The following is a 24959-nucleotide window of genomic DNA, read 5'->3' on the forward strand; positions in this document are numbered from 1 at the left end:
GCAACCATCATACACTGCTTGTGGAAATGTGAATTAGTATAGCCACTATGGAAAACAGTATAGAGTTTCTTCAAAAAATTAAAAATATAACTGCCATATCATCCAGAAATTCCACTTCTGGTTATTTATTTAAAAAAAAAAGAAAATTAAAACCCTAACACAAAAAGATATATGCAACCCTATGCTCATCACAGCATTATTGATATTAGCTATGGTTTTGAAACAAGTCTCCATCAATGGATTCGTGGATTAAGAAGATATGGTGTGTGTATATATACAATAGAATACTGTTTAGACATAAAGAAAAGAATGAAATCTTGCCATTTGCAACAACATAGAGGATTAAGTTAAATGAAGTAAGTCAGGAAGGGCAAGACAAATACTATATGATTCTACCTATATGTGGACTCTAAACAAAATAAAACAAAATGCATAGATACAGAGAATAGAATGATGGTTACCAGAGTGGGGTGGATTTGTGGAGTGGGCAAAATAGGTAAAGGGGGTCAAGAGGTACAGACTTTTAGTTTTAAAACAAATAAATCCTGTGATGTAATAAATAGCAAGGTGACTAGTCAGTAGTATTGTAGTGCACATTTGAAAGTTACCAAATTTGGGGCGTCTGGGTGGCTCAGTGGGTTAAGCCTCTGCCTTCGGCTCAGGTCATGATCTCAGGGTCCTGGAATCGAGGCCCGAATCAGGCTCTCTGCTTGGCAGGGAGTCTGCTTCCTCCTCTCTCTCTGCCTGCCTTTCTGCCTACTTGTGATCTCTCTCTCTCTCTCGTCAAATAAATAAATAAAATTAAAAAAAAAAAAAAGAAGAAAGAAAGAAAGTTACCAAATTTTCAGTGGCCTGTCATTGAACAGAAATGGAATCAGACTTTGCTAATTCTTGGATTATGAGTAAGGTGCTTAACTTAGCTTTTCTGTGTTTCATTTGCTAATCTTTATTTGTTATATGTTTCTAAAGGGGGTAGAGAATTTATAATACCTATGTTAAAAGGTGTTTATGATATGTATATCGTATATGAAAACCTGGCTCCAGAAAGGTATTCATTAACAGTGAAGTCTGTTCTCCTTAATCTGGCATTCAGAAATCTTCATGTATAACTTTCTCTTTCTCTTCTCTTCCCAGTGCTTTGGTAACACCAGATTTTTTTTTTAATCATACATTAACATGCCATAAATAATTTTGCACATTTACTTCTCTGTTCCCTATGCTTGGAGTTGCTTCTCGCCTGTTTTTTATTCACTTCCCAAGGTTTACATTAGATGTCCTATTACCTCTTCAGCTCTCCAAACAGGTTAAGCACTCCCTTCCATGTACACCCATGGAAATTTAATGACAGCCCTATAACTACTCTAACCATCTATCACCATGCATACACTTTTGTCTCTGCCATAGATTATGAGCTTTTTAAAGGCAGAAATCAGGTCTCATTCATCATTCTATAGATCATAAGATGTGTTCCATAAATGTTTGAATGAGTCAGTGGGTAAATGAGGAATATTAGAAACCATCAATTTGTATTTATTTTGGAGTCACAGAGAGTGCCCACATCACATCAGGAACTAGGAGCAGTAAATTAAGATTGTAGTTTAGGAACTAAATTTTTAGATCTACATAAATACACAAAATCATCTGGAGAAGACAGAATGGCTCCAGGCCAACAGGACTCCACAGAAACCAACTCAACTGTACTAATAATTTATGTAAAGGAACAATGGGCCATTTAAAGAAGAGTGGGTTAACCCTAGTAATCTTAGAAAATCAGGGTCACTCTGGCAAGACTTGATCATGGCTCTTTGGAGTACTTTTCAGGAAAGAGTCAGCTTTCTAGAATTTGAGTCCCAACTGTAACATTTTTCATGGAACACCATAGATAGATCATCTTATTTTAGCCCAGTGCTATTAAGCATGCATGCCACATAGCTCTCATTTGTGTTCTCATTTGTGCTCATCTCACAGCCTTTAATTCTTATTCTCCCCATTATAAATTAAAAATTGATTTCTTTTTTTAATTTATTTTTTTAATCTATATATTTTTTACTTTGTTTTTCCAATTTATTTATTTTCAGAAAAACAGTATTCATTATTTTTTCACCACACCCAGTGCTCCATGCAAGCCGTGCCCTCTATAATACCCACCACCTGGTACCCCAACCTCCCACCCTCCCGCCACTTCAAACCCCTCATATTGTTTTTCAGAGTCCATGGTCTCTCATGGTTCACCCCCCGCCTTCCTATTTACCCAAAAGCACATACCCTCCCCAATGTCCATAACCCTACCCCTCTTCTCCCAAAAATTGATTTCTGATTGTGATTTGGCTACTCAAGTGGACTCATCCATTATAGACTTCAGTGAGGTACTCCATGAGAAAATTTATACACCTTCAAAGCTAACACCCCTGTCCAGTCAGCTTTCTTTTGGATAATATTTTTATACTAAAAATAGACCAGTGTCCATACCTAGTACGTAAAATGAGTGATGAGAACTTAAAACTCTCCCACATCTGCCTAAGATGATTTCTAACACCAACATAGATACAATTCTTATCATTATTCTTCTTCAAAAAGTCCTGTTAGTTAACTTGGTAAAAGGATTACGTGACCTGGGAGCACTGCTAAACTTAATACCTAAGGTTATGAGTCTGAGTTGATTAGGCATTTTGTCCTCAAGTCACAAAGACTGACTCATTTTGACTCAAGAAAGGTGAATGTATTGTAAGGGTACAAGTGGCACTTAAAAGGAAGGAGCATTATAAGAATCTATGAAGGCCTAGAGGACAGTAGGAGAGTCAAGATCCAAGCATAAGAGCAAGAGAATTCTGATTTTGCCTCTTCACATTGAGAGCTCAATAGTTTTCAGTTTTGTGCTTCACTATTAACGGACTCTCTCTAATGGCTATTTCTAGTTCTCTGTTTTTGTTTTGATTACTTGTTGACATCTGTCTTCATAAATATTCAAATATTCACAGAGGGAAATTCATATTAGACCTCAAGCCACTGTCATTTATGTTCAGGCAGAGCCTTTGCAACATGTCTCATCTGAGGCTGCTGTCCAGTCTATAGGCAAGTCCCCTGGGTTCAGGTTCTCATCAGAACACTCTCCTGTGGTGAGATCGGGCAGTTGAATGGTTAGAACCTGATCGACTATGCCTCAGGCACCTAGGAGGTCCAAACATGGGACAGTTCTCCTTATAAGAAGCTGTGGGTTGGCAAGAACTTACAGGTTAATAAAGTCAGTAATTTAATCTATTGAGACAAAGAACGCAAATGTAAGTGTATGGATGGGCTACATCAGAATCTCCTGGGATCCTTCTAAAAATAGAGAATTCTGGGTTTCACTTTAGACATACTAAATTAAAATCTCAAGGAGTAGGATTAGAGAATATACATTTATTCTCCAAGTGACAACAGCTCTAACATATTGATGGAATGGAATTATGGGAAGGATGGGAAAGCTCAGACTGAAAGAAAGTCTTTATTGGAGCATCTGGGTGGCTCAGTTGGTTAAGTGTCTGACTCTTGATTTCAGTTCAGGTCATAATCTCAGGTTTGTGATACAGAGCCCTACACTGGGGTCTGCACTGGGCATGGGGCATGCTTGGGATTCTCTCTCTCCCTCTACTCCTTCCCCATCTCACACATATACACATACACACATGCACACTCTCTCAAAAAAATGAAATGAATGAATGAATGAAAGTCTTCCTGATTCTCTTAATAAATTTGTAGGGGAATTCTGATGTACTCTAATGGAATTGTGGCTAAAAACACAAAGTAAAAGTGCCAAGGTATAATAGTTTCTTACAAAGAATTTAAAAATGTAAAGAATATGTTTCCCTGTAGATTCCAGAGTTTATACAAAAGAGAGTCTAAGAGACCAGAAGGAACTAATGTTAAACTCAACCACCATGAGCTTTTGAGATTGCTTTAAGCAATGTTGAGAGCTTGCTTCATTTTCTTTTTTCCTTATATGTAACAGGTATATTTGGTAAAATATCATGATGTATAAAGTAATTTTTTCAAAATGCTACCTAATTTATAAAATTTTCATGAAATAATTTAAGAAAATCTTTTATTTATTTTTTTAAAGGTTTTTTTTTTTTTTTATTTGACAGACAGAGATCACAAGTAGGCAGAGAGGCAGGCAGAGATAGAGGAGGAAGCAGGCTCCCTGCGGAGCAGAGAGCCTGATGTGGGGCTCGATCCCAGGACCCTGGGACCATGACCCGAGCCGAAGGCAGAGGCCTCAACCCACTGAGCCACCCAGGCGCCCCAGAAAATCTTTTATTTTAATGGAAGAAAGGAAACGATCCTTTAATGCTTTAAAGGAAGAGTTATTTAATACAGATATTCCCTAATAATATTACTATAAAAATAAGCACATACTACTTCTAGATATTATTATCTTTATTATAAAATATATTTTATGTTGAGGTAACATTTCAAAGGATATTTGGCAAAAATCAATTGAATTCTATATACACAATTTCATTATGTGCAATATATGTAAAGGACTCAATAATTTTTCTAGCATTGCACATAGACTGATTTTAGAAAAAAATAAAGCTAAAAGTTCTCTATTTAAAGAGGGATTTCTTTCTACTACTCTCCCCCACCCAGTCTTCCATATTGTATCACCAGTGTGGGTGAGTCAGTATTCATGGGAATTCCACAAAAAGCATCAAAAAGGGTAAATAAGTTGAGAACAATGTTTCCTTTATCCAGAATACCTCACTGTGCCGTAATTTGAAAGTGCTTTCAAAAACTAAATATTTAATCATATAGGATTCACTATTGTTTATCCCAGGAATGAATAGAATTCTCTTGTCTTCAACAAAGAAATGTTATGCAGAGCTCCAGCACTAGTCTTTTCTGCTGTGAAGACCTCCCTGATTTTCCAAGGCAAAGTTGGTCCCATCTTCTGTGCTTCCATATATTTTGTTCATACCTCTTACAGCACTTAACACACTGCATTGTAATAATTCTTGTTTCCCCCATATGTATCCCTGTTTAGCTTTTTTAAGTTTATTTATCCCTCTATAAGCTCCTCAGGAGCAAGAAACAAGCCTTAAGCTTCTTTAATATCCCAGCACCTAGCACAGTGCCTGGTACATAATAGAACCTCAGTAACTGTTATGTTAATGAGTTAGTAACTATTTCAGTTGTGAAGCTATAATGTACATCTTTCCTTGCTTCCAGTCTCATTTAGTGTGTTCTGGTGTCACCTGAGAGTATTTAAACCCTCTAAGTTGGTGACACCCTAGAACATTTAGGTGACACCCTACAACATTTCCTTTCAGAAAGAAATGACCTCTGGTTGTCCTTCTGATTAAAAAAATCAATAAATTATAGTTATAATGATTTCCCTGTTCTCCAACTCCCAAGATCCCTATAGGTGAGAGCCACTTCTTGGAGAGTTGACGCTAGTAGCCATCTTGGCAGTCATTGTCATCTTGATCCCCAATGGGTTTGTTGTGATAAGTATCAACTGTTAATTTTCTGCTTTCTATCTCAGTGTTTTTTGACTGGCCATCTTCCTCACTGCTTGATTTGCTCTCAGTAGAGTTGCTGTCTTCTTTTGATTTGCTGCTGTCCTGAGAATCACTGGCATCATCTTCCTCAGACTGGCTGTCTTGCTCAGACTGGCTTTCTTCACTCTGGCTCTCTGCTGAGGCACTGTGAGACTGGCTCTCCTGGCTAGAACTATTCTCCTCATCAGTGGACTCTGGGCTTTCCTCTGAGTCTTTGAGGCTTTCATTGGATTCACTGTCAGCTTGCTCCTCTGTGGATTCACTTTCTGAACTGGAGGGTTTATTCAAGCTGTTCTCTTCACTGGAATCACTATCTTCCTGATCTTCTGAGTGACTGGTGGTATTATCTGGGTTGTCACCCCTGGACTCACTCACTACCTCTTCCTGAGATTCACTACTGCTTTCCTGAGATGGCAGATCATCCTCTTGACTAGACTCACTACTGGGGTCTTGTACATCTTGACTGTCTTCTTGGGACTGATTTTCCTCACTCTCTTCAAGAGATTCACTCTTGCTGTTTTCCCTGGATTGACTGAGCCCAGCTTCTTTAGAGTTGGTGTTTTCTGTTGAGTCGCTCTGGATTTCTTCCATTGTGTTGCTATCATCAAACTCATCTATATCATCTTCCTCAGAAATGCGGGACTTTCTGAAAATTTTCCTCCTGGAATATTCTACTGATTGGCTATCACCTGAATCCTGAGTGCTTGCTTGTTCATCACTGTTTCTTTTTGATTCTTCTGATTTGACACTAGCACTGTTCATTCTGGAGTTACTTCTATCACTCCTGATAATGTCTGGATCATCATTCTGGATTTCTTCATCACCAAACTCGGAGCCATCCCCATGGCTACTATCCCCTTCACTGTCACCTCCCACCCAGTGCTCCTCACTCTCACTCTCTCGAGCAGAGTCACCTCTCTCAGACCTGCTGTTCACCTCATCCTCATTGTCAAGGTCCCTGCTCTCACTGGTGGTATCTTGGCCACTATCTTCCCCTTGAAGGGCACTGTCTTCCCTAGATTGTGTGGTGTCAGCTGAGTCCTCATTACTTTTGAGTCTGGAGTTTCCTCCTTGTCTCTCTTCAGGTCCTGGGCCATTGTCATCATCACCAAAAGTGTCATCACCACTGTCATCTTCTTCATCATCAGCTCCTTCTTTTCCTCCATTCCTAGAAAGGCCACCAGCTGGTCTATGTGTATATTGATGATCATCAAAGTCCTCCTCTGATTCAGCGCTGTCACTGGGGTCTTCATTTTCCTGGAGTTTGGGGTTAACAAACATGGTCAGTACTCCAGGAGCTGATATAGAGGGTGTTACCTAGGCTCTTCCTACTTTCTTCTTTTGTCCCTCCTTCTAAACCATGGTCAGTTTTACTGCTCAATAACATGTCTACTACAGGTTAAAGAGGAAAGAAGAGGAGTTGAAACTCAAGTCATTCCATTTTATATAGGCACAATTCACTCACTGCTACAGAAACTTTCGTAAAAAGCTCTATAGAAATCACATTCATGAAACTCAAATCATATTGTAAGTCTGATTCCTAGAAGAAATTCTCAGAGAATTTTTCATTTTTGATACATTAAAGAGATGTTTGAAACACTGTTCAAATTTTTTGGCTTAAAACACTTTTCAAAATTATTGGGTGACTTTAAAATGACCCAAATTTTTTTCTAACCAACTCTGGGCGGGTGGCAGGGGGGCAGCAGGAGGAATGTACTAGGGCAGTAGAATGAAACTTTTAGCTAAAATGAAAGTAAAATGTTATGGTAAGATATACATCTCACCCATACTATATTTATACTTCATTCACACAGGCAGAGGGTTGCCTGTAGAAGGCTTAGCTAGAAGAGTGCAACTAGTGGGACCACTAGGGAGTCTTAGTTCTAAGTGTGAGCTCAGAGAGATTATCCCCATAAATCAAACAATTGGAAGCTCTATATAGATAAAGAAGGATAGTGGGTCTTCATTCATTATGCTTTGGAAAAATCTGCTCTCTTTACCATATCCCATAGCAGAGCATTCTTGCTGACTTTGTTTTTATTTTTCCACTTGTCCCTACTGATCAATGTCTGATTTTGCAGTTAGGAGTACAGAATGATGACATCTCTTCCCATTGTTAGAGTTCACACTGCTATGCTGGACTAAGCATCTTCTTAGCTCCCCGTACCTCAATAGGTACATACTGCGCCCTTCTCAAACAAATACTATTACTCTTATTTAAGAGTTCAGAGAATATTGAGGCAATAAATCATAACATCTCCAGAAAACATCCCCAATTATGTGCTTATAAATTTCTAGAATGTTCCTCAGACCATCTTTAGTAATAGTAGTAAACTAATAATTCATCTTCCAACTAGTTGAGTATAAAATACACAATGGACCAAAGCCTCAGGGAGAAACCTGGTTCCTGGAATCTCTGGAACCCCACAGGTTTGAGTTTGGTCAAATGGTAGGACAACCAAGAAAGTAATGACATTTAGTCTTAAGAAAATAAAGAGTGCACACGTAAGAGGGAAAAAAGCCAGTTTTTTCTTAAAGGGTTATAATTACAAGTTAAGTCAGCTTTTCTCATTACCGGGGTCACCACTGAGACTGTTTTAAAGACAAATCATTACCAAAGAAGCTGTTTCAGTAAAGTTTCTTCAGGGCCTTCCTGTTCTCTCCTCCAATAAGATCCTTGACATGGAGGAGCTGTCTAGGCCCAGCAGGTACTTGATGGTAACCAGAAAGCTCTCTCCGCTTGATCTGAACTGCTCCAATTATAAAGGCAACATTTTTAAAGTGATAAATGAGCTATTACTTGTCTAACATAGTTTAGGACCATTTGTGCATGCGTGTGTGTGTGTGTGTGTGTGTGTGTGTTCTTTTTAATTAGAGGACATCTGGGGCCACAGTGTCTACAGTCTGGCCCCAGCGATAAATACGGAATGAACACTATGTCCACATCTGAATTCTCCCACTCATTTTTCTCTTCTTACTTTATGGGATGATTTAGCTAGCATAACTAATGGTTAGAAAATATTACATTTAGAATGGTTGCAGGTAATTTAATCTAACATCATTTCCTTCAATTTCTAAGTAGCCTGAAAAGTTAGGAAAGGTCTGTTTAATTACCTGTTCCTCTGAGCTAACTTTACTTTCTTCTGATGACTCACTGCTCTCCTAAAAGGAAAAGAAAACGTTGTTTATTTTCCTTTTAGTAATTTCCAAGGAAAAAAACATATTTTACATATAAATTGCTTGCAGTTTGGATTTACTGCTGTCCAAATGGCTTAAGGTGATAAGAAGAGTATTAAAGTAAATTTACTCTATGAGATGTTTATGGAAAAAAAAAATGAATGAGATAGTTACCAAAGGTGGTGTTGGTGTCTGAGCCAACTGTCCCTGTAAAAACAGGAAGGAAAACAAGTTACTCCTTTACAGATGGATCATGAGGTAGGATCTCGCGGATATTTAAAACAATTTTAGTTGAGGGGCGCCTGGGTGGTTCAGTGGGTTAAGCCACTGCCTTCAGCTCAGGTCATGGTCTCAGTGTCCTGGGATCGAGCCCCACATCAGGCTCTCTGCTCCATGGGGAGCCTGCTTCTCCCTCTCTCTCTGCCTGCCTCTCTGCCTACTTGTGATCTCTGTCAGTCAAATAAATAAATAAAATCTTTAAAAATAAATAAAATAATTTTAGTTGATTTTTTTCATTTCTTGATATATAGTTTACATTTATATGAGTAATAATGACATTTTATGGTGAAATGGCTAAAAAGAGAATATGATATGGCCTGATGGCCTAGACAGTTCTTGTGAGCTAAAAGACCTAGAAGATTTTTGTGTTTCTGATACTTCACTTAGGGAAAATATACTTTCTTTGGAGGTGGTTTTTTGTACAACCTAGATAAAATGTAACATAGGGGGAAAAAAAACCAGCATTGGAACTTAGAACCCAGATTTAAGTCTCAATTAGCTTCTTGGCTTTTGGTTATAGCCCTGAAAACCACTGTCTTGGTTTTAGTGCTGAAATTCACATGTTCCAGGAAGCCCCTAAGTCTTGGGTAAACTGTGATGTTTGGTCACTCTGTGTGAATCTGGGCAATTCAATTCACCTTTTCAATGTCAATTTTTTGTTCATAAATTAAGAATATTAGCAACCACTGTGCATACTCCACAGAATTGTTATGAGGAAGAAATTGGAAGCATCAATATGATATAAACTAAAGAAATAATCCATTTTGAGAATATCACTTTATAAAGTTCAGTGATAGATAAACTGAATTGAGAAAGCCATTAAACCTTTCTTGAATTACGTTAAGATCACACATACACAAAAACTAAGTCTGAAACTTAATTAGGCATAGTTCTGATGTATTTCACTTTTTTTGATTTTATAAGAACTCTTAAGATTGCCTGAGCCACCTCTTGTGCCTTCTCTGCATCTCCACTCCCCCTTCCCCTTAAACACAGTAGGATCCCCAAATCCCTTGTGGTTCAAAGCTGCTGAACCATGGGTGTGAAGGCCTGAGACGCACAGAAAAGGAGAGAGGAGCTGCTATCAGCATGTCTTTAACAATCCTCTCAGCATGCTATGCAGGGGTGTCTCCCCAGAGGAAGGAGCTATAATCACTTGGAGTCTTTGCCCTGTGACCCCACAGGCAAGCACAATGATAGATTCTCAGAAGTAACTATCGGTTATCATTTAGAATTAAAGGATAGAAGGAAGCAAGACATTGGTATTTTTCTAATGCCAAAGCTAAACGTGAGAACCTAACACGTTTGTGGTACTCTTAGAGTCTTTGGTTGAATGAGAGAGAGGATTATAGTGGCTGCTTTTCACTTAACCAGCCAAAGGACATCTCTGATGAAAGTTCATGAGAAATCCTGCAATGCCAATTCCATTCTCAGGCAGGGGCAGAACCTCCATCCCAAGCCTCTGACATTATGTGGCAACCACTAATAATGTTGTGCCCAAGCTCCATTATATGCAAAAGCCAGCAGGTAACAAGGTCATGAACAGAATACTCTGACTTAGTATAAGATTTCAAGCCTTACTTGTAGTTTCAGTCTTGAGAACCTGTTGCTCTCCTAGACTTGGCCCCTTCCTGAAAGGGTTATAATACCCTAATAGAGAATGTGGATTCTGGAGCCAGAGTGACCTAGGTTTAAAGTCTGGCTCTAACACTTAATAACCATGTAACCGAGACAAACTAGGTTACTCTCTGTGTCTCAGTGTTCTCTTGTAAAGCACATAGAAGAGCCTAACCATGGTTCTTGAGTTCTTAAGAATTAGTAACTGTTAGGTTATTCAGAGTTAACACTCAATCAACATTAGCTATTACTCCAGAGACTCTAGTATTCTCTCATCGTCCATCTTTTCTCACTTTCTAAGACTTGACCTCCTGCCTGCCGGACATCTCCTGGTAAAACAGATTTCTAGTCCTAATCCTTTAAGAGCAGTTTGGTTCACTGTCATCCATTCCCTTCCACTACTGTGGACATCCATTATGAAAATAAAGCTAAAGGAAAAAAGTACCTCCTCACTAATTATACTACCAAGTTGAAGTTGAAACATTATATGACCTGAATTTTTTCACATGAAATAGAAATTATAGCTCTTACTACCTATACCTTAGGTTATTAAGGTGTTCCTTAAAGCATTAACAGTTTCAACATCTATGGCAGAGCCAATATATTTAATAATATATTAAATTAATAATATTTTTAAAAACCTTATTTCTACTCACCTTCCATTCTTCAGAGCTCTCAGATTCAGTATTTTGATACCTGGCTACCTAGAAAATTTAGTGCACATGGTTAACACAGAAACTTTTCCAAGGCAGTAGCTATTAACACTTTGCATATGTAGGAGGTAATAGTCAAATTTTATATGAATCAGAATCAGCTGGACGTCTTTTAAACCACAGATTGACCCATCCTTAGAGAGTCTGTCTCAGTAGGTCTGAGGTAGGATCCAAGAACTTTCATTTCTAACAAAATCCTAGTTGATGCTGATGCTGTTGTTTGGGGGACAGCACTTTGAGAACCACTGATGATGAAGAAAAATGAGAATCATAGCTATATGACTCAACAGAATAAGGACTAACTCAGATAATATTTTAAAGAAAACAGCTTCCTAAGAAACTACTATTTTCATCTGACTGGAAGATATACAGCCACCTTGCTTATAGCCAATGAACATTGTGGAATTTTAGGTGTAAAAGATTTATTTCATATATCCCTACGCTGATACTTACTGGGACTGGAAGAGCACAGGACAATCCCCAAAGTAACATAAGCAGGATACTGGTCTTCATAGCTGGGTGTGACACCTCTACCTGTGGTGAAGGACAGAAGATGTTTTCTCTATGCTAAGGAAATATAGAAGTTTTAATTTTTTAACAGTTTTTTCCTATTAAAAAACACAACTTGTCCAAATGTCTGTCAGCTGATGAAAAAATAAAAGGTACTGTATTTACACAATGGAATATTATTCAGCCATAAAAAGGAATGAAGTACTGATACATGCTACAGAGTAGAGGAACCTTGAAAACATTATACTGAGGGAAAGAAGCCAGACACAAAAGACCACATACTGTATGATTCCATTTATATAAATTGTCCAAAATAGGCAAATCTAGAGACAGAAAGTAGGTTGGTGTTTGCCCAGGGCTGGAAGAGATAGGAGTTTGAGACAGTTAAGGATTGAATTTTGGAGGTGAGGAAAGTTTTCCAAATTTGATTTCAGTGAAGCTTGCACAGTTCTGTGCAATGGCTAAAAATTATTGAACTGTATACTTCAAGTGTGTAAAGTATATGTTGAATTATATCTCAATAAACAGGTTAAAAAGAAACCTTACTTCTAAGAGATAAATTGAAAATATTTCAATGGAGAGGTCTATAAACACTTCTCCCCTAACCCATAAAATTTGATAAATGGAGGAACAAGTAAAGAAAGAGGAATAGAGAGATTTCTGACTAATCATTTTTATGATAATTATGCACCTTAGTGTGGTATAGCAACTTGACAAATATACACATAACATGAAATTTAGGGATACCGTTGATGGATCATCTAACTTGTCTATACACACATACACACACAAATTGCTTCTCAATCACATTTATAACTTCATAATAATATTTAGACAAAATGGGTTGGTTTTGCACTTTTTTCCTTAGTCTCTCATGGTTCACCTCCTTGATCTGAAGAAGTGTACTTGGCAGACTTCATATTACAACTCCAGAAAGCTCTTAATATCTGCTGTGCTACAATTGATCATACCTGAAACATAGATTGTGTTAAATTCTTTAAAATGTCACTCATGTTACTGAAGGATCTCAGGAAGTTGAGAGGTTTGGAATATTCTTGTGAATCACGCTGAGTGAAACATATAAAATCGAACTGTATTTTCCTGGATGGTGGCTTCATTTCACACTTTAAGAATTGGTGATTTTGTGAAACAGCCTGTTCTATATCTAAAAATAGATGTACTACATGCTAATACAAAAAGTTACTGAAATGACTTAAAGGGAAAATTTGCCCTGCACTTGTAAGTCCTGTGGCTCTCCTAACCAATTTGTCAGATGAACTGCCAGGCATTTTGTGAAAAATCCTGCAAGTTTATTTCAGACTTCACTTTTGTTTTTAAGGTCCTGCAAATAATTTTAACCTCTGATCTAGAAAATAAGAATACATTGCTCACTAATGTCTGAATATGCTGAATAGCGCCTGTAACACGTCTCCAGAAATCATTTAATTTGTTTTTAAATTTATTCAAGAAAATAGTAGAAATCCTAAAAAGACTGAGAACATTCCTCATTTCTACTTTCATACAGCTCAAATAGCCCAATAGATATTCTCATTTTATGTATGAATGTTATCCCACTTCAACCTAGTTATTCTTCATTTGTATTATTTTCTTTATTCTGATTCAGCGTTGTTCATATTAGTCCTTATATTTTGATATTTTTGTTTCTTTTTCAAATCTTCTGCCTAACATTAATAGAGAAAACATGAAAGTGCTCAACTGCATCTAAAAAAGCCTGATTTTAAAAGATATTACTTATGAAAGAAGCCAGAATATCTTATATCCCCAAATATGCCTCTTTGACATAAAAATTATTTTTATGAGAAACAGCATACGTAAGAAAGATCCTGTGATCCTCCTTTTTCTTCCTGAAAGCAGGAAACTCCCATGTGAAAGGTGGCTTCCCTGTACCCAGAGGGAAGATGTACTCATCCTCAGAGAAGAGAGCTCAGGGCTGAGAGAAGTCTGTACAAACGAACCTTGTTAAACTAATCCTATCTTCCCAGTCACTTCCCTACAATTTACTGCCTCAGCCCAAACACTTTTGTCTTGTCAGTTCATCACATAAGTATTGTTTCTTTATCTAAAAGTTTAAAAAGTGGGACGCCTGGGTGGCTCAGTCAGTTATGTGTCTGCCTTCAGCTCAGGTCATGATCTCAAGGTCCTGGATAGAGTCCAGCATCTGGCTCTTTGCTCAGGGGGGAGCCCGTTTCACCCTCTGCCAGCAGTTCTCCCTGCTTCTCTCTCTCTCTCTCTCTCTCTCTCTCTCTCTCTGACAAATAAATAGAAATCTTTTAAAAATAAAAATTAAAAGGTTAAAAAAATAAAAGGTAGAAAAGCTTTCTGCTCTGGTCACTTCTTCAGGTCTTCATTCTCTTGTGAAGGCTACCATATACATGTAGAAATTTCAATAAAACTTACGTGCTTTTCTCCTGTTAATCTCACTTAGGTCAGTTTAAGTCTTAGCCCAGTGAAGACCCTACGAGAGTAGAGGAAAATTTTTCCTCTTCTCTATTTCTCCTTAGCCCCCACAATCAAAACATTGTGCTTTTTTAAGTTCTTAGGTTCATTTTTTAAGCAAAGGAAAGTTTCCCCTAAATATGATACTCTCAACTGCATGCCAAGTGGTTTTGGCATCACAAGTCAAATGAAAATTAGGCTGTTCACCATTTTAATTTTCAAACTGAAATTTTAATAGGGTGATAATCTCATGATGTTCTGAAAGCTAGCAATATTCCAGACTTGATATAAGGCCAGTAAATACTGAGTTCTTGTTTTTTTTGTTTTGTTTTGTTTGTTTTGCTTCTCTTTAAAAAAAAAAATTAGCTGATATACTACACTAATGAATGTTTGACTTTTTACAAACAAAGTATGTGCTTCCAGCATTCATGTTTCTTAGGGTTGGAATGCTATGAAACACAAGAGAGATGCAGTAACTTCCTTGTGCTTCTCCAAATACCATTTAGCACCCTGAGCTACAACAGTAATTTCCCAAACTAAAATAAAATGCACCCAGGGGTCCTGAGAGTGGAAAATGCCTCTCATAGAATGTAGTCTGCCATCAAGCATTAAAGAAAGTCAGATCTTAAATCCTCTATTAGGCTTTCAATTAGTATTTTTATAAGAATAATTATGCTTTTGTGAAGTATATTCCAAATGAGAGCTGCAAAAGTTTATACACTTTTCAGCTACCATTCTAAAAAGGGCAGAAGCAGGTATGTGGTAGCCTTATTTTGAGTAATTATTTGGCAAAATAGTTACAAGCCCTCTTGAAAGAGATGAGTCCAGAATCCCAAGTTCTTTTTTGGTGATTGGTAAATGTCATTTCTACATTGTATATGCTATCATTCTACAGTGAAAGCATGTGACAAAAAAAAATCAATAACCTCAACTTGTGTTCCACCTGCTTGAAGGGCAGTGGGTATAAAAGATTTTCAAACTTTCTCATTTTTTCCCCCAGAGTTGAAAACACTCAAAATGTTTAAGATCGGGAGTAGGGAATTTCAGTGTCTCTCTGGATACTCTCAAGTATAACCAGAAATTCTCTGTGCTTCCAAGAAGGGAAATTTGTTCTGAAACTTCCTCCAAGTTAAGATTCACTGTAAAGTATGTATCTTCTTTTATGTAAACTGAAATGAAAGCAATAAGCCAAAAGAAGGAAATAAAGGATTAAAAAATCACAGGCTCAATTTATTATGTTTGATGTGTTTATTTTTTACTTAGTGTTGTTAATCTTCAAAAGTACAATGAACAATGTATCCATCCATTAGCAGTCAACAAATGCTTTTTTAGAATATCCTATGAGGGGCACTTGGGCGGCTCAGTGGGTTAAAGCCTCTGCCTTCCGCTCAGGTCATGATCGTGGGGTCCCCGCATCAGGTTCTCTGCTAAGCAGGGAGCCTGCTTCCTCCTCTCTGCCTGCCTCTCTGCCTACTTGTGATCTCTGTCTATCAAATATATAAAATCTTAAAAAACAAACAAACAAAAAAAGGAATATCCTATGAACCAGGCACTGTTCTAGGTGCTGAGTATACAGTCTTTTGTAATAATGATACAGTAATAACTGTAATAACAATATGGTAGTATGTAATTAGCTGGTCCTACAAAAGTAAAGTTTTTCAAATCCAACTAACCAGAATCTCCATTAGCTACAACTTGCTTCATTACTACTCTTTAAAAATAAAATAGAATTTGACCAGGCTATGAATTCTGTCAGGAATTTGGAACACCAAACAAATAATGCAATAAAAATATCCAGTCTTTCCAACTGTAATGGTCTTAAGTCAGTTATAATTGATCCCACATCATATGCCTTCAACCATAGTAAAATAAGTCCAAGATGCTCTAAAATTAAACATAGATTTGGAAGGCCTCTAAGCATCTGAGGCACATTGGTCTACATTACCATTTTGGCATAGCTAAGTGGACCGATGCCTTTAGAATATTGTTCGTTCACACATTTTAACCAACTACATCAAACTAGGATAGTCTATTTGACCCTCAGGTGCATGGAGAGTATGGTTCACTAGAAGTTACTGCTCCTAAAGAAGGCTGGTTGCTTCAAGTATTGCTATTACACTTGGGATTTTCTAGATGTCATAGGGAGTGCATTACATGACCACAATTCCCATTTTCTATTATGGAAGATAGACACTTATGATACAGATGAAGTGAAATAAATGCAGCAAATAAAAATAAGGATTGGAATATATATATATATATATTCTTAAGTCTTCTACAATGGAAAGTGTTTTTAAAAGACAGTTATATTTAAAAAAAGACAGTTATATTCAACATTTTATTGAATTCTCTTTACAAGTCATCATGCTAACAACAATACCTACATAACCAATACAAAAGCACTGTAATTATCCATCCTTGGTTTATTTCAGTGGTCTTAGCATCTTCGTTTAGTTACTCAGTTCATAATATTATTGGATACTACCTAGATAAATAGCATAATGGTTTTTAATTTGAAAGACCATATTTTGGAAGGCCTGCCAGTCTAGTTTAAATTCTTTCATAATATTTTGTAGGCCATGAACATCACTATATACACGAAACCTAAATGTAAAAGTTTTATTTGTTTTGGTAATTAAAACTAACCTTCAAAATTACTTTCCATTTGCTTCCTGTTCAGTAAACTTTCCCTTTTAGAACTGCTATGCAGAGATCTAATTAAAGTAGTACAGAGAAAAACATCTGGCTCTGTTGACTTAATATGTCATTATCATATCATTATTTGCTATGGCATAACAACAGGCACAAAAATGGAAATCACTTTAACCCAAGGCTCAGCTCTCTCCATCTTTCTCTAGGTGGCATAATGCCCTTCAACATTTGCACACATTTAATATTTTCCAAACATAGCAGAAGTCATTTTAAAAATTTTCATAAAAAATAAAATTTCTTACCCTTTTTAGTTCACAAAGATTTTTCCCCAAAAGTCTCAACAATGAGGCTGAAGTTTTCAAAGAGGAAATTTATGCCCAATGAAGCCACTCTTGTGTTGATGTTCTGCTGTTCACTTCTCTGACAGTGCAAGAATTTAAACTCTACTTCAGCTCTTCATATCCAATCAACATCAGGCTGGGGGTGACTGACATCACAAGGTGTCACCGGGACTCCAGTACACCCACACTTCCTTAACTTGCAGAGGCAGATTTTCCCTAAAAAGCTCTTGTGGTTCTCAAATGACTAGACTAGTTTCCATTAAATTGAAGATCTTCCTAAAGCTTTATTTTGATTTCTAAATATATGTCATTCACATCCATGCAGGCTTATGAGCATTATAAACAATGACAGTGTCTTCCACCCCACCCACTGATAGATCCCAGCAGACACATGGATGGGAAAAGGAGAGTCAAGGAGTGGGTAGCAAGTTTCCTGTTAATATACATTTCCAGTTTGTACATGAAGAACTTCCTAAAATACTAGATTTGCCTAAATTGTTGGTGTTGAGAATATGAGCATTTATCCTTTCCCTTCTCATCTTTTAACAACCACTACTACTTCTCTCCTTTACCTCTCATCTCCCTACCCCCCATATACACAAAAAGTCCAAAATTCTTAGTAACCTAGTGAAGTATTACAGAATTCTGTGGTGATTAGAAATAAAGCAACACCCCAAGCTACTTTTGTTTTTAACCAAAAATAGTTTAAATCTAACACTTCATTATTCCTCCAACTGCTTGCCATGATTTAATTTAACTCCTCTCTTTGAAATCAGAATTGGTTTATGGGGAAGTCTAGTTGGGTGACATACAGAGAAACCAATTTCCAAGTAACTCTCTGCCATCACTGAAAATGTAATGAAACAGATATAATAGTATTTACCAGGGCTCTTCAGGGTATGTACTGAAGATTGTTGTAGGGAGCAGGAAGTGAGTTGGCACCTTCCAAGGAGCTTGCTCAAGTGACAATAGAATGGCCACTGAATATGTTACCAGGAGCTTTGGGTGGCTCAGTTGGTTAAGTATCCAACTCTTGATTTTGGCTCAGATCATGATGTCAGGGTTATGAAATCAAGCCCCTTGTTGGGCTCCACAGTGAGCATGGAACCATGCTGAAGATTCTCTCTCTCTCCCTCTCCCTTCACCCCTTCCCACTCTGAAAAAATAAAAAAAATAGAAAGAAAGAAAATGTTACCAGAACTTAACTTCCTCAAGAATGGGGATATTTGCTTTGTTTACTAATGTATACCCAGGGCCCTGGTACCCCATCTTCTGGGCCATGAAAAGCACTCAGTAAATACTTTTATAAATGACTGAATAGAATGGTTTCAAAATGGGCCAATTTATTTGTTTTTGAAGAACCTGTATGACTTACTCTAATTTTTATGAACGTGTTAATAATTGTTGGAATTTTTAACTGATACTCCTACCAACCTGTTCCAGAAGATTGGGATATCCAATTTCATCCAGGAAACAATATCAAATATATGGATTTTTAACTTATTCAGTGTGAACTTCAATGAGGTGGGAAGAGGCAAAAATGAGAAGAAAGGAGTCTACTTTTATATAAGCTTGATTAGAAGACCAGAGTTCATATGAGGAAACTAGAAATTCCCAATATTCTGCTCTGGTTCTCAATTACACTGCCAGGTGGTTTTATAGGTCTTGACTGAAAGGTCAATCATAAAGAACCTTTTAATCTTATGTCAGAGTGGATTTTGGGAAGATTTTAGTGGGGGATGTTATAGGACATTATTTTAGAATCTCTCTAAATCCCTTCATAAAAATAGTGCAACTTGGTGTGCCTGGGTGTCTCAGTAGTTTAAGCATCCAACTCTTGATTTCAGCTCAGGTCATGATCTTAGGGTCCTGAGGTGGAGCCTACATGGGGTAGTCTGCTTGAGACTCTCTCTCTCTCTCTCTCTCTTTGTCCCTCCCCCTGCTATAGCACATGAACTGTGCTCACTCTCTCTCAAGTAAATAAATCTTTTTTAAAAATAGTGCAACTAGTAATACAACAAAAAACAATGAACAAAATTTACAGCAAATATAAATGTTGTAGTTACCCACTGTTCTGTTAAAAACCATTCCAATACTTTGTGTCTTAAAAAAAACAACCATTTTATTATGGTTGGGGCTGCAGTAATCTGGGGACTTAATTGGAATAGAATATTCAGGATAGCTCTCTTATGTGGTTGTTGTCTAGGAGTTCAGCTGATACTGTTATTCTAAAAACTTCAGTACTATGGCCTCTTTTTTTTTTAATATTTTATTTATGTATTTGACAGAGGGAGACAGTCAGAGAGGGAACAAAAGCGGTGGCAGTGGAGAGGGAGAAGAAGTCTTCCTGCCAAGCTTGGATGGGCTCAATCCCAGAACTCTGGGATCATGACCTGAGCCGAAGGCAGACCCCTAAGAACTAAGCCTCCCAGGCGCCCCTATATGGCCTCTTTTTGTGGCTTGGACTTCTCACGTGTTGGCTGGGGTCCAAGAACTGCCCCAAATGTCACTGTCTACATTCTATGTTCAGATCAGTCACAGGGCCATCCCAGACTCAGAAGGAGAAAAAAAAGTCTCTGCCTATTGATGTGAGGATCAGAATGAATACAGGAAACAAGGAAATGTGAGGCCATTTTGGAGACTGGTTACAAGACTACATGACAGGTTATACCCACAAACTCCAAACAAAGTGGCTGAAGACAAACGGCCTAATGCCACAAGACCTACATAATACTATGCAAGAGTAAACAGAGGGAAGCATTCATAATAATACCAAAACCAAAACAATATCAAAAGAATCCCTAATTACCCAATATTGGAAGATGATAACAATTCATTATTTTTTTAACTGAAGTATAGTTGACATACAGTATTATATTAGTGTACAAACATGTGCACGAACATAAAGTATACAAACATAGGTGTACAACATAGTAATTCAGCATTTATATACATTATGAAGTCATCACCATAGTTTAACTACCATTGGTCCCCATACAAAATTATTACATATTATTAACCATATTCCCTATCCTGTACATTATATCTCCATGTTTTATTTATTTTATTTTATAACTGGAAGTGTGTACCTTTTAATCTCCTTCCTCTATTTTGTCCCTAAAACCCATTCCCCCAGCAACCTCTAGATTGTTCTCTGTATCTATTTCCGTTTTGTTTTGTTTGCTCTGTTTTTTAGATTCCATGTATAAGTGAAATCATATATTTATCTTTCTTTGATTTATTTCACTTAGCATAATAATATCTAGGTGCATCCATTTTATTGGAAATGGCAAGACTTCATGGGTGAGCAATATTCTGTTTTGTATATACACCACATCTTAATCCATTCATGTATTGATGGACACTAAGTTTGCTTCCATACTTGGCTATTGTAAATAATGCTTTACTGAGCATAATGGTGCACATATGTTTTCAAATCAGTGTTTTCATTTCTTTCAGTAAATACCTCAAAGTGGATTGCTGGATCGTATGACATTTCTATTTTAAATTTTTTGAAGAACCTCCATACTTTTTCCATAGTGGCTGCATCGTTTTGTTCCCACCAACAGTGCACTAGTGCTCTTTCTATTCCACATTCTTGCTAACACTTGCTGTTTCTTAGGTTTTTGTTTTGGGTTGGCTTATTATTATTATTATTATTATTATTTTTTGGTATTAGCCATTCTGGCAGGTACGAGATGATATCTCATTGTGGTTTTGATGTGCATTTCCCCAAGGATGAGTGATGTTGAACATCTTTTTATATGTCTGTTGGCCATTTGTATGTCTTCTTTGGAGAAATGTCTATTTAGGACATCTGCCCATTTTTTTTATTGAGTTACGTGAGTTCTTTACATATTTTGGATATTAACTCCTTAATAGATATATTATTTGCCCATATCTTCTTCCATTCAGTAGGTAGCTTTTTGTTATATTGGTTTCCTTCTCTGTGCAAAAGCTTTTTTAGTTTGATGTAGTCTCACTTGTTTATTTTTTATTTTGTTGTGTTTGCCTAGGGAGATCGATCAAAAAAAATATTTCTAAGACTAATGTCTAAGAGCCTACTATCTATGTTTTCTAGGATTTTTTTTTTCCCAATTTATTCATTTTCAGAAAAACAGTATTCATTATTTTTTCACCACACCCAGTGCTCCATGCAAGCTGTGCCCTCTATAATACCCACCACCTGGTACCCCAACCTCCCACCCCCCCCGCCACTTCAGACCCCTCAGACTGTTTTTCAGATTTTTATGATTTCTAGTCTTACATTTAAGTATTTAATCCACTTTGAGTTTATTTTTTATATGGTATAAGAAAGTTTCATTCTTTTGTATTTTATTTATTTTTTTTTTTTATTTTTTTTTTCCCCAATTTATTTATTTTCAGAAAAACAGTATTCATTATTTTTTCACCACACCCAGTGCTCCATGCAAGCTGTGCCCTCTATAATACCCACCACCTGGTACCCCAACCTCCCACCCCCCCGCCACTTCAAACCCCTCAGACTGTTTTTCAGAGTCCATAGTCTTTTGTATTTTAGATGTCCTATTGAAGATTAATTGACCGCATAAGTTTGAGGTTTATTTCTAGACTCTGTTTTGTTCCATTGATCTGTGTGTCTGGTTTCATGCAAGTACCACATCTTAGGATATTAGGGAACTATTGTATCAGCCCCTATTGTAGTGTTCTCAATCTCTGGAGCTTCATTTAATATTCTGTTGTGTTTTCTGCTTTTACCCCCTGACTGTAAACCTTGAGAGCAGTCTAGTTCAACAAACATTTGTCAAAAGCCTGGTGTGTCCAGCACTGTAGTGGGCATGAGATATAAGATGAATGTTATAGCCTGGACCCTGGAGCAACTAGCATTCTAGAACAACATATTAAATAGAACTTTCTGGGATAATGGAAATGTTCTATATTTGGATGGTTCAGTGTGGTACCCAGAAGCCATACATGGCTATTAAGCTTAAAATATGGCCAAGGGAACTGTGGAACTGAGTTTATTTAATCATATTTAATTTTAATTAATTTAACCTTAAATGGTGACATATGGCTAGTGGCTACCATATAAGACAGCACAGATTTAGAGCAAGAGTTGGCAATTCTTTGAGTCTCTGATAAGAGCAGTGATACAGATATGCACAGATGCTTCAGGAGCACAGAGGAGAGGCATTTAGCTCAGCTTGGATACGGAAAAAAGTAAGACCAAAGAAGCTTTCCAAAAAGAAATGGTGGTCAGACAGAATGCTAAATGTATGCAAATGTGTAACTCAGCAATTTAATTTCTAGGCATACACCCTTGAGAAATTTATGCTTCTGTGCAAAGACATATACATAAATGTTCATAACAGTATTTTTCATAATAATCAAAAAATGGAAAAAACATAATGTCTATCATCAATAGAATGGATAAAAAATTGTCATATATTTAATATAATAGAAAGTATATATTAATGAAAATTTAAAAAACAAGAACAAGATATATAGCAATAGCTATGATCAAAAACAAAAATGTTGAGTTAATCAATAGAAAAACAGAAGAAACCATATTGTATGATATCATTTATATAAAATTCAAATGTAGGTAAACTAAAAAATAATATTTTAGAATGATATTTAAGTGGTAAAAGCAAAAAGAAAAGCAAGAAAGCAATTACATAAGCTGAGAGTTAACCTTTGGGATCAGGGTGGGGATAGAGGTGAGAAAGAGGTGTGGGAATGGCGCCAGGTGAGCTAAGCAGTACTGTTTTGTAACTTGGTAGCTACATGTAAATTTTGTTAAAGTTGTACATTTGTTTTATATCTTTAGGTTTAAAAAAACATGCACACACACACATACATTCATATACATATATATGTGTGTGTGTATATATATATAATTGTAAAGTATGTGATAGTAAATAAATAGTAGTGTGCATATATATGTATAGATATATATAATAGTAAAAAGTCTTTAAATACTGTTTTAAGAAAATTAATATTGAGTGTGATCATTAAGATCAGCTCCTCTGTGAGCTCATGATGTAATTTCACCCTTCTTCTCTACAAGGGCTTATCATTTTTTTACACCAGAAATTTTTGAGTTTTTAAAAATATTCTTCTCTCTCATCTCTGTAATGGTAGTTAAATTAATTCTTTGTTTTGAGGTTCGAGGATGGATAAATTTTTTTAAATTTTTCCTGTTTGTGAGTACATTTGAAAATTGTATCTTACTATTTGGAGACTGTTTGGGAATTTACAATACCACAGCTTAGTTATTTGAAAGAGGTTGATTTTAGTCCACCACAGAAATTGATTCTTTTCCAATCTGGAGACCTCAAGATACTCTGATCTTAGAGAAAATTGCTAGTAGAATAAAAATGGATGGCACTGAGTACATCATGTCCTTCCTTATTCTTTGCCAGTCTTAAATAATGCTTAGAATAGACCACAGCATCAGTTCTCCAAGTTGTCCTACTTGGGACTTCTTTTTTACAACTCTCTATGAGCCAATGAAAGAATTACAAAAGAGTCAACTCTTAATTTGCAAAAGGAAAAAGATTGGCCTGGAAAAGAGTAACTGAATCTGAAAGTGAGTCTTTTAAAATACATCTTATTATCAGTGACAGACCAAGGGCAATCATGACAGAAGTGTGTGAAAACCTTCATTGACACCATCTAATAAGACAAGAGACAACAGATGCTGGCAAGAATGTGGTGAAAAGGGAACTCTTATACATTGTTTGTGAGAATATAAACTGGTCCAACCACTATGAAAAACAATGTGGAGGTTCCTCAAAAAATTAAAAATAGACCTACTATGGTGTCCAGCAATTCTACTTCTGGGCATATACCCAGAGGAAATCAAAACAGGATTTTGAAAAGATACATGCATTTCCATGTTTATCACAGCATTATTCATGATTAGCTAAGATATGGAAACAACCCAAATGCCCATCAGTGGATAAATGGGTAAAAAAGATGTGGAAAAGATTCCATATATACAATAGAATATTTTTTCTGCCATGAAAAGGAAAGTATCCTCCCATTTGTGACAATGTGGCTAGACTTGGAGCACATTATGCCAAATTAGATAAATCAGAGAAAGAAAGATTCGGTACTTGTCATTTGTAGTCCTGTCTTGATTGGGTGGTTCTAGTTTTCCACTGACTTTAATCACAGATTTCCTATATTCCAAACATAGTCTTCCATACCTCACACCGTAACTCTTCTTAACTGCTGTTTCAGAGGCTTGAGAAGCTCCAAGTAGCCAGGCAGCAGCATTAACTTCTAGTTCAATGCCATAATTGTGTCTCCTTGGTGAAAACATTCCTCCCTCTAAGACACTAAGATCTATAGGCCAGCAAAGCATAGAGTCACAGGAACAAGAAGCAAAAGTTTCACCAGGAGGTAACTAGGGATAATATCAAATGGTGCCACTCCACTTTCTACTTGAATGATTTCTAGACTCGTGAATCCTACAATAGAAATAGCACAATATACTAGACACTGATTGAGAGCACATGCAGCTTTCTGTGGAACCTTGCCCCAGTGCAAAGTATTGCCACTTGGCTGGCATTGTACTGAGTCTTCAAAAGGCCATTTCACCATTCTATCAAACAATCGCATATACACCACTTCCACTGATAATGGAGTATCACCGTGCATACCTAACTTTATGGCTTCATGGGTTA

General features: G+C 36.8%; 1 protein-coding gene across 1 annotated transcript; it reads right to left on the reverse strand.

The window, feature by feature from the left end:
• Positions 1 to 4761: 4761 nt before the first annotated feature.
• Positions 4762 to 17337, reverse strand: DMP1 (dentin matrix acidic phosphoprotein 1). The gene is made up of 6 exons (XM_044224556.1): positions 17248 to 17337; positions 11780 to 11860; positions 11270 to 11317; positions 8892 to 8924; positions 8655 to 8702; positions 4762 to 6797 (listed from the first exon to the last, which is right to left on the reverse strand). The coding sequence occupies exons 2-6, from the start codon at positions 11837 to 11839 to the stop codon at positions 5433 to 5435; spliced, it is 1554 nt and encodes a 517-aa protein (XP_044080491.1). The 5' UTR covers positions 11840 to 11860; positions 17248 to 17337; the 3' UTR covers positions 4762 to 5432.
• Positions 17338 to 24959: the final 7622 nt, after the last annotated feature.

The sequence above is a fragment of the Neovison vison genome, chromosome 11, assembly GCF_020171115.1.
Source record: "Neovison vison isolate M4711 chromosome 11, ASM_NN_V1, whole genome shotgun sequence".
In the NCBI taxonomy this organism is placed as follows: domain Eukaryota; kingdom Metazoa; phylum Chordata; class Mammalia; order Carnivora; family Mustelidae; genus Neogale; species Neogale vison.